At 34.5% G+C, this 15,125-nt stretch overlaps 1 protein-coding gene across 2 annotated transcripts; it reads right to left on the bottom strand.

Annotated features, from left to right (window-relative positions):
• Window positions 1-1,211: 1,211 nt before the first annotated feature.
• On the bottom strand, window positions 1,212-5,535 carry LOC145116849 (homeobox-leucine zipper protein ATHB-15-like). Of its 2 annotated transcripts, XM_079053162.1 has the most exons (16): window positions 5,450-5,535; window positions 4,874-5,312; window positions 4,631-4,790; window positions 4,452-4,558; window positions 4,290-4,380; window positions 4,111-4,206; window positions 3,810-4,007; window positions 3,577-3,732; window positions 3,414-3,488; window positions 3,224-3,330; window positions 2,944-3,136; window positions 2,671-2,859; window positions 2,496-2,576; window positions 2,273-2,407; window positions 1,730-2,170; window positions 1,212-1,636 (listed from the first exon to the last, which is right to left on the bottom strand). In XM_079053162.1, the coding sequence occupies exons 2-16, from the start codon at window positions 5,083-5,085 to the stop codon at window positions 1,340-1,342; spliced, it is 2,538 nt and encodes an 845-aa protein (XP_078909288.1). In that variant the 5' UTR covers window positions 5,086-5,312; window positions 5,450-5,535; the 3' UTR covers window positions 1,212-1,339. The 2 variants fall into 2 exon arrangements, with proteins under 2 accessions (XP_078909288.1, XP_078909287.1); XM_079053161.1 differs by lacking the exon at window positions 5,450-5,535 and having other exon boundaries at window positions 4,874-5,443.
• Between the last annotated feature and the right edge of the window lie 9,590 nt (window positions 5,536-15,125).

Raw genomic sequence — 15,125 nt, 5'->3', positions numbered from 1 at the left:
GAGTGTGGTCACACCCCATCACGCCACATCAATCTATCACATCATTTTTCATTCTCTACCATTTTATAGAAGTGGTATCACCAAATTGATTCTCATGTCAAGTTTTTCAATTTCATTTATTTTCTTTATTAACGTACATGATTCGTTAACATTATGACTAGTAACATTCCCCAAATCAATACTACGATTAATGACCTTCAATTTCCTCAAAAGGTCGTTCTTTTCTTCACCAATTCGAGCCTTGTAATAAGAGTATACATTCTAAAATTTTGACTTTAAGATTTTCAATTTGTTCTTAAAATCATAATTTATTCTCAGACCCTCAACCGTACTAAGTCATCGAACCCTTTCAAGCCCATCCATGAGTTAAACAATTTAAAAGTGACCCTATATCTTTGAACATACCCTTTACCCCTTATTCATAAACTTCAAACGAGCGCTTCGTGATGGAAATTCGATCCAAACAAACATATTATATAATATGATACAAGCATATGTTACGTCCCTTATTTTTATTGGATCACCTCTCATGACGGGTTTGAATATGTGTCAATGTTGGAACCGGCAACACCAAAAAACGCAAGCCAAAAGTAAATATTGATAGAAGAACGTTGAGGTCAATATCACTATACAAGGTTACCACAAAAAAAAATTACCGTAAAGGTTGATGACACATTCACAAAAAGTATCTAATCATCTCTTGCATTTTTTTCATCTTAATCGAAAGAATTCATAAATTTCCTTGTCGGAATAGTTGTCTACTCATCCTCAAATAATTTTTTCATCCACATGGCACGCAGCGCACAATATCTCATAGATATGGGGTATTTTTTTTAGGGAATCGCTTGTTAGACGATAGTCTACGGTATACGTGCTCTATGTGTTGGCTTGTTCTCCCATAAATTATGGGGCATATATATGTGTTTCTTTCGTCCATCGACATGCAACTCAATTACCTTGTATGTTTTTATATTTAACTGTGAGCTTTGTTTGAAAAAAAAATGGTCCTTTTACATATAGTGTACGTGTTTATAATCCTCATTTTCTAACGGCTATTTCAAAAAGAAATATTTTTTAAAAAGCTAGTTTCAGCCCAGCAAAGACCAAAGTCTATTGACACAAGCCCGGACCAGCTTCATCAAGAACATCTCACACCGGTCCAAACAGCCCAAGGACTCCCATCAGGAGGAAGAAACGAAGAAAAAAGGACAAGATAAATAACAAGTCCATAAACATTCAAAGTTAAAAAACACAAGTTCCCGCATAATTTAACCATCTTTTTACTTCCAACAAAAGATTAAAAAAAAAACTAGCATATCATATGATTTAGATTCTAGATTCAAACAAAGGACCAGTTGATGAACATGAAGCAGATGCAATGAGCATTATCATCATCATTCAGCACCTTCCATGCCACAGCTCTCTCATAAGAAACAGGTCTCCCCATGCTGGATACACAGATCCCACCTTGAAGACACGCAAAACCCTGCTGCATTATTTGTGGAAACTCTGCACATAAACCCTTTCTTCCATGTTCATCAAGAATTTTCTCCAAACTTATGTCTTGTAGTGCAACAAGTGTTGTCTCAAGCATGTCAAGTCCAGCCTGGTTTGCAAATGTAAATACTGGTAACGCCTGCATTTTAATATAATCTTATATTAGTCAAATATCAAACAATGGGAACTAAGAAAACAGATAATTTTAGGTTTTCACAAAATCATAATTAACCTTCATAGAGCAGCAAACGATTGCATCCGAGTGGTGCCAAAGAGATTTAAGAATCGATTCACTTCCTTCACCCACTGTTTTAAACAGCTCTACAGCCAAGTAACCCCTGTAACTATGTGAAATCCAACGTGCCAAAGTATGTGCTTCAGGGTTCCCTAATGTTGACTGAATACCACCTCCATTTGGATTCAAATGAGAAGGTGATAAAGCCGATGCAACGCGTTGAACCGATGATATAATACTCCGGACATACTGGCGGGCCATTGCCGCCACACTTTCTTGCATGTGACTCTCGAATGCAAACTCAAAAGCTATCGTCATCACCGACCGAGCACTCCCGCCACCACCACCGACATTCCGGTCGCCGGAAAGTTTGTTCCCGGTGCCTTTCACTTCAAGAGCCGATGCAAGATCAAGTGTACGGTTAGGACTCGAAGCCTCCTGTAAACAAACATATTGAGGTTAGTTTACGAAACATGGCATGACAGGATATGAGTCAACTGAGACTGATGTCAATGAGACAAAAAATATAACTTTATTAACCTTGCCAGAATCCAGAGGAATAATGCGAAAACCGGAAGCCAAAAGAGGTGCATCGTCAGCAAAAGAAGCATCGATTGGAGCAAAAACGAGTTCCGAGCACATCCCGACCGCGTTCTCGTCCATTCCGCTACATAACTAATCACAATTACAACAAATTAATAACAACAAAACGCTAATAATATTAAAAAATGATATAAAGTATGTGTGAATTAATGAATCGTACTTGAAGGAGGAACATGTCTCTTGCCATTAATGCATCTTCGGGGCAATTACCAACGCCCTCCAATTTGATCACCTCCAAAAGCTATACTACAACATAAACAAATCCGACATTTTATTTAAAATTTTACACGAAAATTAACATGGAGTCATGAACTAGAAGAAATGGATCGACTTGCCTCTTCATGTTCGATTGTATGAGCAAGCGGGAGAATAACTTGACCGCCAAAACTACCGAGTCGGGTCGACCCGGGTAAGCTACACGGGCCAAGTTTGACGGCTGAAGCAGCGTAAGCATCGACATTGTTGTCGGCCCATTCTGAACGGTGTTCCCTCAAGAACCTAAGCAGGAGTGCCGGCGGAACATTCTGGAAGAATGAAAATTTTTAAAAAGGTTAAAAATTTTACGTTTGAAAATATAAATATTTGTGTTTTCGATGGTTGACAATGACCTGTAGAAGCATGGAGGCTTTTGCGCATAAGATGGCGGTGTTAACGGATGGGTATCCGTTTGAAAAGGAAAGATTCAATCCCATGAGTTTTTCAGGGGAAGAGTTAACGAGGATTGTAACGTCGTCACTTCCATCGTTACCCATTAACGACCACCCCTCATCGGTAAACCCATTAACCGCTTCGTTGAACCCCCTACAAATCAACAAAATGTCAAATTAAGCACTCATGCTTTCATCATTTTACCGATTTAGCCCCTTAAACTATTTTATTTTTAGCAACCTGCTCAATCTCTGGCTAAGTGATCTTAACGCCGCAGGTCTTCGTCCCCAGTTAGGGGTACTCGCCTGAGAAACCTCCTGAGCTATTTGCCTCAATTGGCGTAACGCCTGTTTTACAAGAATTAAACCTTCAAATTCCTCCCATTAAAGATAAAAAGATTTCTAAACAAAGAATTATCAACGAATGTTACCATCATCGTCGTTTTTTGAGCAAGAACGGTTGGTGATTCGTACAAAGGGCGCAAAACTTCAGGTACACTCCATGGCTATTTATCAGTTCAAGAACAGTAATTCAAGATCAATATGACAAAAAAAATAGTCCTACCCAATAAAATTCATCATCAAAATCTTTACCTCTAAATTCATATGATCAACAATGTGAATAATCGAGCCACCACCTTCACAAGGCCTAATAAGGTAGCCACTAGGCAGCATCTCCGCCCGAACAAAATTTGGCACACATGGTATACTTGGACCGTTTTGGGTGTTCGTAAGCGATCTTTCACAGACCTAAAAACCCATCAAAACAACAATTTAACGAACAAAAATCCATTGAAAACCATTAATGAACAGAGTCAATCACTAACCACTAGACTCCCATCTTCAGTAACCGACGTATACCGCAGCAACCAGAAGTCACGCGCTGTAGCCAAAGTTGTAGGGGCGTAAAGCTGCATGTACAAAAGTTCGATGGTTCCACCATTAGCGGTGGGCAGCACGTCGAGGACATCCACAGCTCGGCAGTCCCGAAACCAAGAGGTGCGATCCTTGAGGATTTCAGCAACCTGAGAGAACGATTTTAAGAAGTTTATGTTTTCAGATTCTTGTAAATCGGAAAAAGATAAGAAGGATTTGATGTAGACGTGGTGAGAATGTGAGATCTGTTACCCTTGTTGGTTCGAGACCGACCAGGCCGCAGGCTCGTGCTGCCACACCGGTGCAACCATGAGAGATAGCAACGATTCCAATGGAATCCGGACCAGGCTACATTGGAATGAATTTAGTTAATGCGACAGCTGGAGTAATGGAATTGTAGATTGAAGAGTTGGAATGGGAATCTGGAGTACCTTCATTCCAGGCATCTGAACCCACTCAACAGCGGTTCCAGTAGCCTTCGAAAGAAACTCTGTTAAAGTTTCCTCTGCAATGGACAAAAGTCTGGAAAACGAAACTATACATTAAACGGGATCCGCCATTGTTACAAGATTGAAGTAAACGAAGCTGCTTACCCAGCAGGGCTGGCATCCCGTGGGGGATGCTGGGGGGTTAAATGCCGTTGTTGACCACTTGACACCACCGATTCACAGCTAGTGTCTTTTGTAGCAACTGTCGTCGTCTGCAATTCAAGAAATTTTGATTATGTGTATTTCAAGAGTTTTAGTCAAATTCGTAAGGGAAAAAGTCTCACATTTTGTGTATGTTGACGAAAACATCCGTTTTCATATACCAGGTGCGACACTTGCTTCTGCAACCGATCGTTTTCCTCCATTAAAAGCTTGTTCATAGCTGTCAGTTTCCGATTCACAGACTGAAGACGGGAAGCCTCTTTCCTCTGTTTCTCTCTGCATCTGTAAAGATCATTAACAACCACAAAGTTAAATTTAAACCCACACTACCATTTAAAAATCGATTCGGAAGCGGACAATCATACCTTCGATTTTGGAACCAAACTTTGATCTGTTTGGGTTCAATGTTGGAGAGAATAGGGCATTCACGAATGAGTTGTTGACGACGAATAGAACTGGGTTTTGGGCACTCATGATAGAGCCTTTCAAGGGCTTCAACCTGCTCAGGTGTGTAGCGAACATACTTCCCATTATCCATAATTGCACCCTTACCATCCTTGCAGGACATCGCCATCATCACTCAGTCGTAATCCCTTAACAAAAAACTGGATAAAATGTTCCTGATTTACACCCACTTCTTCTCGATTTAAGAAAATTAAAGCCCGGTTTAGAGCTTCTGATTCTGAATTTTTGAAACCCAATAAAAGAACAAGAAAATAAAGCTCTCAGCAATATGCATCGGTGGAATTCAATTAACTGGCTCCAATCGTCCCTAATCTCTGAAACATGATGATTTTCTTGATTCTATTCAGGGTAAGCAAGAGAAAAGTTAATATGAGAATCAAACATGGGGAAAGACAAGGATTCGTTTTTTTGGAAACCCTAATAATGAAAAGAAAGAGAAGAAGAGTAAAGCAGATGGATTTTTTGAGTGGTTTTACCTTGTCGAGGGATATGATATGTGTAGTTGTTGAGTGTGTAGTTAGTTCATTGTGCTTTTTGTTGCTTTGCTTTTAGCTGTTTTCACTGCTCTACTACTATCCCTCTGTTTCTCAGGGAATATATTTTGAATCTTCATTGAATTACCCTTTTACCCTTTTTTTGTTTTATATAAAAATGTAGTTGAACTCTATTTGCATTTCAATTTCTTTTAATTTAATACAATTCCAACTACAAACTAAAAGCAAGAAGCTGTTTTCTATTTCTTTTATTTTTATTGATTTTGAGAAAAAAAATTAGTTCTAAACTTTTGATATCATATTTAGATGTTTTTGACTTGATCACACTCCTTTAAGATACCTCTTATTTAGTTAGATTCCGAGTTGTGTCTTGCTCAATCAAATTTAACTAAATCATTCATAGTTGTGTTCGATTCAATCCGATTTAACTAAATTAGTAACTATCATGTACTAGATTATTTTATGTTAAAAAGGTAAATTATGGATTATAACAAAAGAAATAGGATCCGGTTGATAATGTATGATATTTACCTCTTTGAATCTTCTAGATTTTTATTTAAAATGTAAGAAATGTCAAATATTCATTACGAGAAGAGGAATTATAATTTATTTAATTTAATTTTTTATATTTAGATGACAAACTAGATTTTGGATAAGTTGATAGTGTTTCTGTATTGAAAATTGAAACGTCTTTATACACACAATATCATGATTCATGACAAACACATTGTTTGTGTGGTTTGGGCGGATGGCATTGGAGGTAAATATATGAAAAAGGAGGGGCATAAAAAGAAGGAAAGAGAAGCATGGGGGGTTTTTCGTGGGACAAAGAGAACACCATGATGACGGCTTTGCATGCGCCTCGATTTTACCCTTTTTTATTTTTATTCTTTTTAAAAACCTTTTTCATTTTCTTTTTATTGTTCTTCGGATTTTGAAAAAGTTCACTTTCACACCTTTTACTTCACTCTTTTCTACGGAAATTGAAATATATTTTTATAAATCAAGGTTGTCAAGATCGGGATCCTACCTAGGATCGTTTTTAGGTTTGCAAGATCGGGATCGTAAGATCGGGATCGGGATCCTAAGATCCCACAAAATAAAAATCTAATTTTAATTTATTATTTTTAATCATGAAAAATATTTCAAACATTCAATTTTTCGTTCAAAAGTTATAAATACTTTAAAATACTAGTCATAAGTCACAATACAAAATGATAAAGGGTAAAAAAAAAAAAATCAAGGGAAGGTAGGATCGGATCGGATCTCGATCCTATGATTTTACGATCCTACCTGCGATCCTACACCAAATACGATCATTTTACGATCCGAATCGTTTTCCATACCTAAGATCGTAGGATCGTACGATCCTACAATCAGGATCGCGATTTTGACAACCATGTTATAAATGATTCACCGGTATTTTTTTCTTATTTTATTAAAAAAAATAATAATAAATAAAAAGCCACATCCTAACGCCAAGGTGTCGGGCAGTGGTCAATGTAAGGTTGTCTGGAGTGGAAAACCGAAGATGCGTGAGAGGCTGACGTAGAACTCCCCAAGATGAGTGAACACCACCCCTAGGTTCGGTGCTCTGGCTGTGTCGTGAGTCCGAAGATGGAAGAATACATCCAATGGGAGAAGGGGAAAGTTGGCAACGGTCATTTTGACCAAATTCTTACCGTTATATATTAAAAAAAAATTCAATTTAAAAACCTATCAACTACAACTATAAATACCCACTATTTTAGTAACATTTTACACTACAAAAAACACTTTATTCTTATATATTTTTTATCTTCTACCTATGGATCTAAATCAAAATACTCCACTCACGCCAAACATCTCAGACACTTCAAATGATCCATTCCAAATCTTAGTCACATGCAATTGATAACATATTCAATCCAACAACAACCTTTATTCACCAATCTTCTATACCGCTCAAACTACTACCAACAACAAACATCACTATAATTCAATCAACCCCAATTTCAAGCCCTTCAACCCCAAACTTCTCAACATCAACAATTTCACACACAACCTTCACAACCATCTCAAGTTCCATTATCTCAATCTCAACCTATAAACTTCGACAATGACGAAGACGACGAACGGTTGAAGAAACACAACCAAATCGTAGAAGGCAAAAAAATCAAAAGATCCAAGAAAGAAAGAAAACTACGCAATAGACGGAAGAGGAGGAAGCTTTAGTTAAAGCTTGGATTTTCATATCACAGGACGGGGATGTCGGCAATGCGCAAACAGGTCAAAGTTTTTGGAATCGTGTTTTAGACCACTTCCACACATTATTAGGAGGGAAAACGAACCGGACATACGATGCGGTCAATGCAAATTGGCGTGACCTTCGAGCGGCTTACACCAAATTTTAACGGTGTATTTGACAATCTTAAAAATATGCATAGAAGTTGTAGCAACGATTTCAACATTTTAGCAACCGCGTTGTATCAATACAAAATTACCAACAATGGTAAATCATTCGACAACCAAAAAACGTGGGAAGTTTGTCGTAATGGTCGAAAATTTGTCATATATCCGGATACGGCTCATTCGGGATCTACCACCGACTCCAACAAAAGGGCAAGAACTTCCGAGTCGGACATTGGTCTTAGCCTCGACCTCAATGACGAGTTCGACGCCACAAAAGGGGAGGTTACACCGGACGTCCAAGTTCGTCGACCATCGGGAATAGACAAAGCGAGAAAGGGGGGCGTCTTCAAGTCGAAAATCTACCAACAAGGACGTACTAGCGGACAAAATAGACAAAACTCTATGTTTTTTAGAAAAAAAAATTGAATCTACGGAGGAAGCTTGTCGGCGAAATGACACTCACCGATCTTCAAATTTTAAACACGAAGCTGCAACCGGATCCTGACCCGGAATATTTAAACGCGTTTTTAAAAATTCAACAAGTTCTCGAAAAATATCGCAACTAGATTCTATGTTTTTTATGTTTTTTTAGTAATTTAGGTTTAATTTTCTATGTTTTTTTAGTAATTTAGGTTTAATTTTCTATACTTTTTACTTAATATAATGTGGTTTTAATTAACGTAAAATATTTTATTATGTTTTAAAAAAATATTTAATTTAAAGTAAAAAAAATATATTATGGAGTGGTAACTATTTACAATGTCTAGTGAGTTGGTGGTGGAGCTGACATGACACTGAGTTGACAACGCTTTTCTGGTGGCTTGGTTATGACCACTCTGTAACAATTGGTAAAAATTGGTCAGAATTCGGCAATCAAACCACCACGAATCGCTAGGTATTAATGACCAATTGTGTGTAATTTTATGTTTATAATGTATATTAAAGGTATTATATTCATAAGTACTTTTAGAACCTCTTAAAATGTTCAAAACATCTATCGTTGGGAATAGAATAAAATATTACCAAAAATTAAATTTATTTGTGACGTTAAAAATAAATTTTTGCATAAAATATATCTGAGAGTTTTGGATAAAAATTTTGAATAGATTACATTCTCCTGATTTCGTGGATATAAATAACGTCCAAAACGGAGATCGTATGAAGAAGTTACGTCTCTTTAAAGTTATAAAAATCAATATTTATCTGATTTTTCCTGAAACAAACTTGTACTGTTTCATTTGGAATAGCTACTAACCTAGTAAATTGTTTCTGAGCATGTTTTTTAATTCAGACTACAATCTATTATTTTATTATATTTTAATCACATTTTTAATTTCGACTAAAATCAGATTCGTAAAATATGTTAGAATCCAATCCTATTAATCGCGAAACTTTAAACACTAATTCACGGAGTTTGGTATATCAAAATTTAATTTCATCTGTATTTCTGGAATCACCACAACCGAGACTGTCAGTAAGCACTTTTAGAAAAATTTATTGATGTCGGAATTTATTGACACGAGAATCAAGAAACGGAATTACGTCACGAAATAAATTGCACATGTTTTATTCTAAAAATATCTAGTAAAAGTCAGCAAATGACTTTTCAATAATTGATCAAATGCTTCAATTGGAGCTATACAACTACACACTCAAAGGAAAGGAAAACGTGTTTCCCATTCTAAATTAAAGCTGCAGTCAAAACATCAAACCCTAAAACAATTGTTCTTCATCTTCTTCCTGTCACTCTCAAGCAACAAAACCACACGCAATGTTTCTGTTTTCCTTCCCTTGCAACACTCCATCTACTGATCATTCAAACAAAAGGAAGATTAACACTCAAACACAACCTAAAAATGATAAAATCAACAATCAAGCTAACCATCACCTGTTTTGCTTTGTTGATTCGTCCATCAAATACCACAACCAAGACCCCCTATTCGCTGATGCTTCCATCTGACCCCTTTCTCCACCTGTGAATCTGAATCCCCCTTCACCTGTTCATAACTATCACTGCCTTCCTTCTTCCCCTTGACGAGCAATGTCGGACGAACCAAATAGAAGAGGAGGAAGTGGCGGAGCCACCTACTGCCGTCGCTGACTGTCGATCCCCACACCCCCTTGTTCGTCGAACTCACCAAAGAGAGAACCGGTAGTAGGTGTTGTCGGTGTTGAACCCCCATTCGATCACCATCTCTATCCTCCATATTTTCTTTGTTGTTGATCGTAGCTAGCCAAACAACTCACCGGTGCTACTGTTAAGAATCTCCGGTCACGAACACATGATGTTTTCGTTTAATCCACCCTCCCACCATCGCCATTCTAGCCTTCCCTTGCTCTCGTTGTGTGCTGCCGGACGGGAGAGAAATGGAAGGTCTAGTATGCTCAAGAGTCATATTAAAATGATATTGCTAATTAACATATGATACTAATGGGTCACACTAACAACAACTTGATATAATTGATTATTTGTTAGAAATTGATTTTAATAAATATTCAACAAACTCTTATAATTAAATTGGAAATTAAATATTTCAAGGAAATAATTATATTCATTAGCAAATAACATAATATAACATATTATTTCATAATGTATGAATTAATAAGTCATGTAAAACATTTTGGACTAGGTAAGTTTTTTGTCTTTTAGCAAAAGACAAAGTTTATATCTTATAAACTTTGAGTTTATAAAATATAAACTATTTCTTCTCCTTTTACTCATTATGGCCGAAATTAAGTGAGTCAAAAGGAGGGATGGTTTTCTTCTTAGTTTAATCAAAAGTAATAAGATGCATGGGGAACAAGATGGTCTAGTGTCATAAGTGCTTAATGGGATAAGGACTCTTAGACACTAATTCTACTTTAAGACCACCTCTATAGGCTTTCATTTGGAGTTGATTTTGGTGTACGAAAACCGTAACCTCCTTAGAGGAGCTTACTCTCTCTCTCTTTTGTTCATCTTTTGTTAAAGTTACTTGCATCTTCATGCCCTCTTTGAGTTTATATTGGTTATGAACTTAAAGCTTAAGGGTTTAAGAGTTTATGGACTAGCATCTACATCAAGTTGAGTTATTGTTGGTGTCTCAAAGGTTCCACATTCTTCATCAACTTCCAAGCCTCCCAAGAGGATCCAAAGAACAATAAAGGTTGTTATTTCTTCATCCTTTCTATGGTTGGTATTTAATCTTTCTATAACTTGCAAGAAGATCATTCGTGGGTATAAAATGTTTATGTTATTTCAAAATTTTAAGTCTTACGTTTGCCATATTTTTCTAGTTTATGAAACTAATTTTGAACTAAAACCCAACAATTGGTATCAGAGCGTCACCTTGCAAGTTTGGTTAGATTTTTTGATTTTTGTAAATCTAGTTTTTGGAGAATATGGATAACTTATTTTTGTATAAAAATAAGTTCATACATATTTTCTATGATAACTTTATATTTGTTATTTTATGTGAAAAAAGTTTCATGCATCTTTTGTCATTTAAAGTTGTATTAGAAAAACAAATGTTGTTTTATGTGTATGTTGATGTGTATATTGTGCATAAACTAGCCAAGGACTATTATGATTGTTGTGTTATTGTGTTTTGTTGTTTTTGTTATAAAAATGGTTGTAATAATTTATTTATTCATATGGTATCTAATAATTAAATAGATTAGTTTTCTTGGTTATTTTTGTAAAGTAATAGATTAGTTTAAGATATAATTTATTTGTACAAAGATGTAACAAGAAATGAAGTTCAAGCCATTTTTTGAAGACAAAATGGAAAATTTCGAGTTCATGTGCTGGGCAGAAAGATGACACTTTCTGAAAAGTGTCATGAATGCTACACATGTGTTGTACATGTGCTGAACAGAAAGATGACATTTTCTGAAAAGTGTCATGAAATCTGAAAATTTTCCTTTAAAGAAGCATTTCAAATCTTTTGCAAGCAATGAGTGTTTACTCAAGTGGGAGCTTATACAACAACATTACAAGAAGTATTTTGGTCCCTTTATATGTCCATTTAGGAATGGACTCGGCATCTTTTGTGTTGACTCACAAAAAATGTCATTAGTTGGTTATGTTTATGCACATATATTTTTATGCATGTTTGTGTTGTTTATTTTATGCAATTATTATGTGTGGTTGATAAATTAGTTTTTCAGATGCAAAAATAATTTTCGACAAAATAAACATCACATGGAGTTTGGTTATCAAAATTGGACATAAGATGTAAGAAGTTATTATTTTAAAAATAAAACTCGGTTTTATAAAATCGTTAATAACGGCAATTTTTTAAATACTCAATTATAAGTTTTAAAATGATGATTTTTGTAACTTATACAAACTCCAAATATATAAGTAATAAAATCAAGTTTTATTAAAGATATAAAATGTTCAAATACACTCAAACTTAATACCGGTTATTAAAACTGAAGTGCGTCAAATTATATAAAAACTAGTTTTTTATATAGAACCTTTAAAAGTGATTTTCTTTTGAAAAATTGATATCATGGTTTATTATATGTATGTAATGACCATTATATCATATGTTTTTAAACTAGAATTATAAAACATATAAAGACCTTTTTTTACAAACCTCAAATCCATGCAATCATTTTGAAGAACATTTGCACATCTCTTGTATGCACTAGTGGGATAAATGATACATAACCGCTTAGTGTTATCTCTTGATGTTCGGGGTGTCTTCGCGATTTCTATAACCAAGTTATAGGCCGATTACACATGTTTTTCAAATTTGACGATTTGATCGGAAATCTTTTGTGATAAATGATACATAAGCAAGAGAAATCCGAGGCATAGATGAGATCAAACATGTCTAATTAAATTTACTATTAGTGATCCCATAAATTTAGGAATTATATAGCAAGATATAATTGATAATCGATATCTACTGGATTGAATTCAAATGGATGGGATAAAGGATACCTAGCCATTTATTTGTTTTGCAACTTGGATCCTAGACTTTGATAATTAATGTTTTTGAAAACTAAAAGGGTATTAATTATTAAATATTAAATATTGAAAATACTAAATGAATTTTATTAAAATTTTGTAGTTAATTTATCCATTCTCCATATCATAAATTGTCATTTTTTTAATGGCTAAATGAAACAGTAACATTCAATAGATACAACTTCAATGAATGGGTTCATGTCTTAAGAGACAATCTCGTGAGAGATATGAAATTGTATACACTTAAGGGTCTTGGTCCTAAACTATTTGCTTTGAGCAATTAAACATGAACATGATACCTAGTAAAGGCATCACTGTGATGCTAAAGATGCTTCTAACATCAAGCTAGGAATAGTTATTCATGACTTCTAAGAAGTCTTGGATAATTTAAACATATATATGATGATATAACAGGTCAAGCAATATTCCAATAAATACAGTGATATTTTATTTAAAGCTAGTTTAATCATTGGAATAATTCAAGGCTAAGAGAATCACCTTATGTTATCTAGGAAGCCCATGTTTTATGGACTGAACACATTTAAGCCTAAGAAATCTACTAAAGCCCACATAAATGGATCTTGTTTCTTTTGTGAAGAAACTGGACACTAGAAGATGATTTACTCCTCTTATTTGAAAAGAAAGTCTGGAAGAGACTAGTACTTCTAGTATCTAGTAGATAGAACTCATACTTTTCATATAACACTTAGGCACTTGGTACTTAAATGTTAATCTAATATTTGTAAATGCTTGCAGATATTTACTGAAGAGTAACCATCTGAGCACAACCAAGTTGGAACTACATTCTCGGAGTTTAGTTTATTATTTATGCTTAGAACGTAAAGTACTTGTAATGTAAAACAATAATTGTTTTGGAACAATGTATGTTTTAATTTAGCATGTCTAAATTTATGTCTCGGTTATTTTATTCAAATGTTTGATAATTTATTCAATCGTTTTTCATAACGATAATATGTATATTCTGAAATGATTAACTTCTATTTATGAGACTAGATCTCTTAATAGAATTGTGAAGTAAATATCAACATTTTATAAATAAATTTAAGTTCTATATGTAAACACTTTTGACTTAAACTTGTTTTAAATCAAACTCATCTTTGACATTGTTATCTTTATTGTATAAACGACATTCACATATTCCAACTTCAAGAAAAGGATACTTGAAGGCAAATAATGTAGTTTATTTGACATATATGAACCTTATTTATATGTAAAGGATTCCTAATGATATTTTCACTAAAGTGTAGAGAAAATAATTAAGGAGCAATACACTTTGGTGTATGACTTCCTTTCTAATGAATGTATGAGATTAAGCATGAGATACCAAATCAACTTTATTAACAACTATAGTAGCTGATTATATTTTACGTGGTAAAGCATAATTGTTAAATCTTTGTTGAAGGTTTCAAAAGTTGAGATACAAACCGGTAAGAACCATTTAATGCCTTAATGATAATAAAGGATGAATTAAATCTTACTTGGTATGATTTACTTTCGAATCGGTAGAAATATCCTCCTTTAATCTTTTTGGGATAATACTTCAATCATTATTAATTGTATATTGAATACAAATACCAACTAATAAGTAGATTAAACACTTTATAAGATTTAGTATGGAAAGGCTCAATCCTCATCTTACTTAATGTTTTGTGGATTTGAAGTTGATGTTGGACTAAAGCTTCTAAACCAAAAATCTACTAAATACATATTTGTGTAATACTCTAAATGTGGATTAGATTATTATATGCAAACCCACCAAGGAAAAGTTCTATCATTCTTGTGAAAGCTAAGTTAGTAGAAAACAAGTTTCTAATGACATAGCAAGTTGGAGGTACATGGAACTTGAAGAAGCTCAAGAACCATAACCTTATGTAGTAATAGTTGGCACTCATTTTAACAAGGAATGTTAAACTTAAATTATAGTTATTCACAAACACAAATTGTTCGCATTAATGGTAAAAATCATCTATGACTTGAGAAATGTGGAATCTCTCATTGATGAGCTTTTATTGATGGTTTCTGGAAAATCCATCAAATACAAAGATGCTATGTCAGATCTCGAATCTGATAAATGACTTAGAGTCATGAACATGAGATGTAATCCATGTATGAGAATCAAGTATGGGCTTGATTAAAATTTATCCCTATAGCAAGGCTAGAAGGAGTAATTAATTCATCTAGAAAGAATAAATTACATTGATAAGCATACACATTTAAAGAAAGACTTTTAGTAAAAAGTTTTTCTCATACTCGTGTCATTGACTATGGTCTGCATCATACTCATAA

Source organism: Lactuca virosa, chromosome 5, assembly GCF_052849685.1.
Source record: "Lactuca virosa cultivar CGN04683 chromosome 5, Lactuca_virosa_CGN04683_v6, whole genome shotgun sequence".
Taxonomy (NCBI): Eukaryota; Viridiplantae; Streptophyta; class Magnoliopsida; order Asterales; family Asteraceae; genus Lactuca; species Lactuca virosa.
The sequence above is the reverse complement of the archived record's forward strand: the minus strand, read 5'-3'. Positions and strand labels throughout refer to the sequence as shown.

Excerpts from the sequence above, each read along its gene's own strand:
- LOC145116849 (XM_079053162.1), bottom strand. The coding sequence starts at position 5,085 with ATGATGGCGATGTCCTGCAAGGATGGTAAGGGTGCAATTATGGATAAT. Across the intron at positions 2,860-2,943 it reads AAGCCTCCATGCTTCTACAG|AATGTTCCGCCGGCACTCCT; the intron begins GTCATTGTCAAC and ends TCATTCTTCCAG. Across the intron at positions 2,577-2,670 it reads ATACAATCGAACATGAAGAG|CTTTTGGAGGTGATCAAATT; the intron begins GCAAGTCGATCC and ends GTTGTAGTATAG.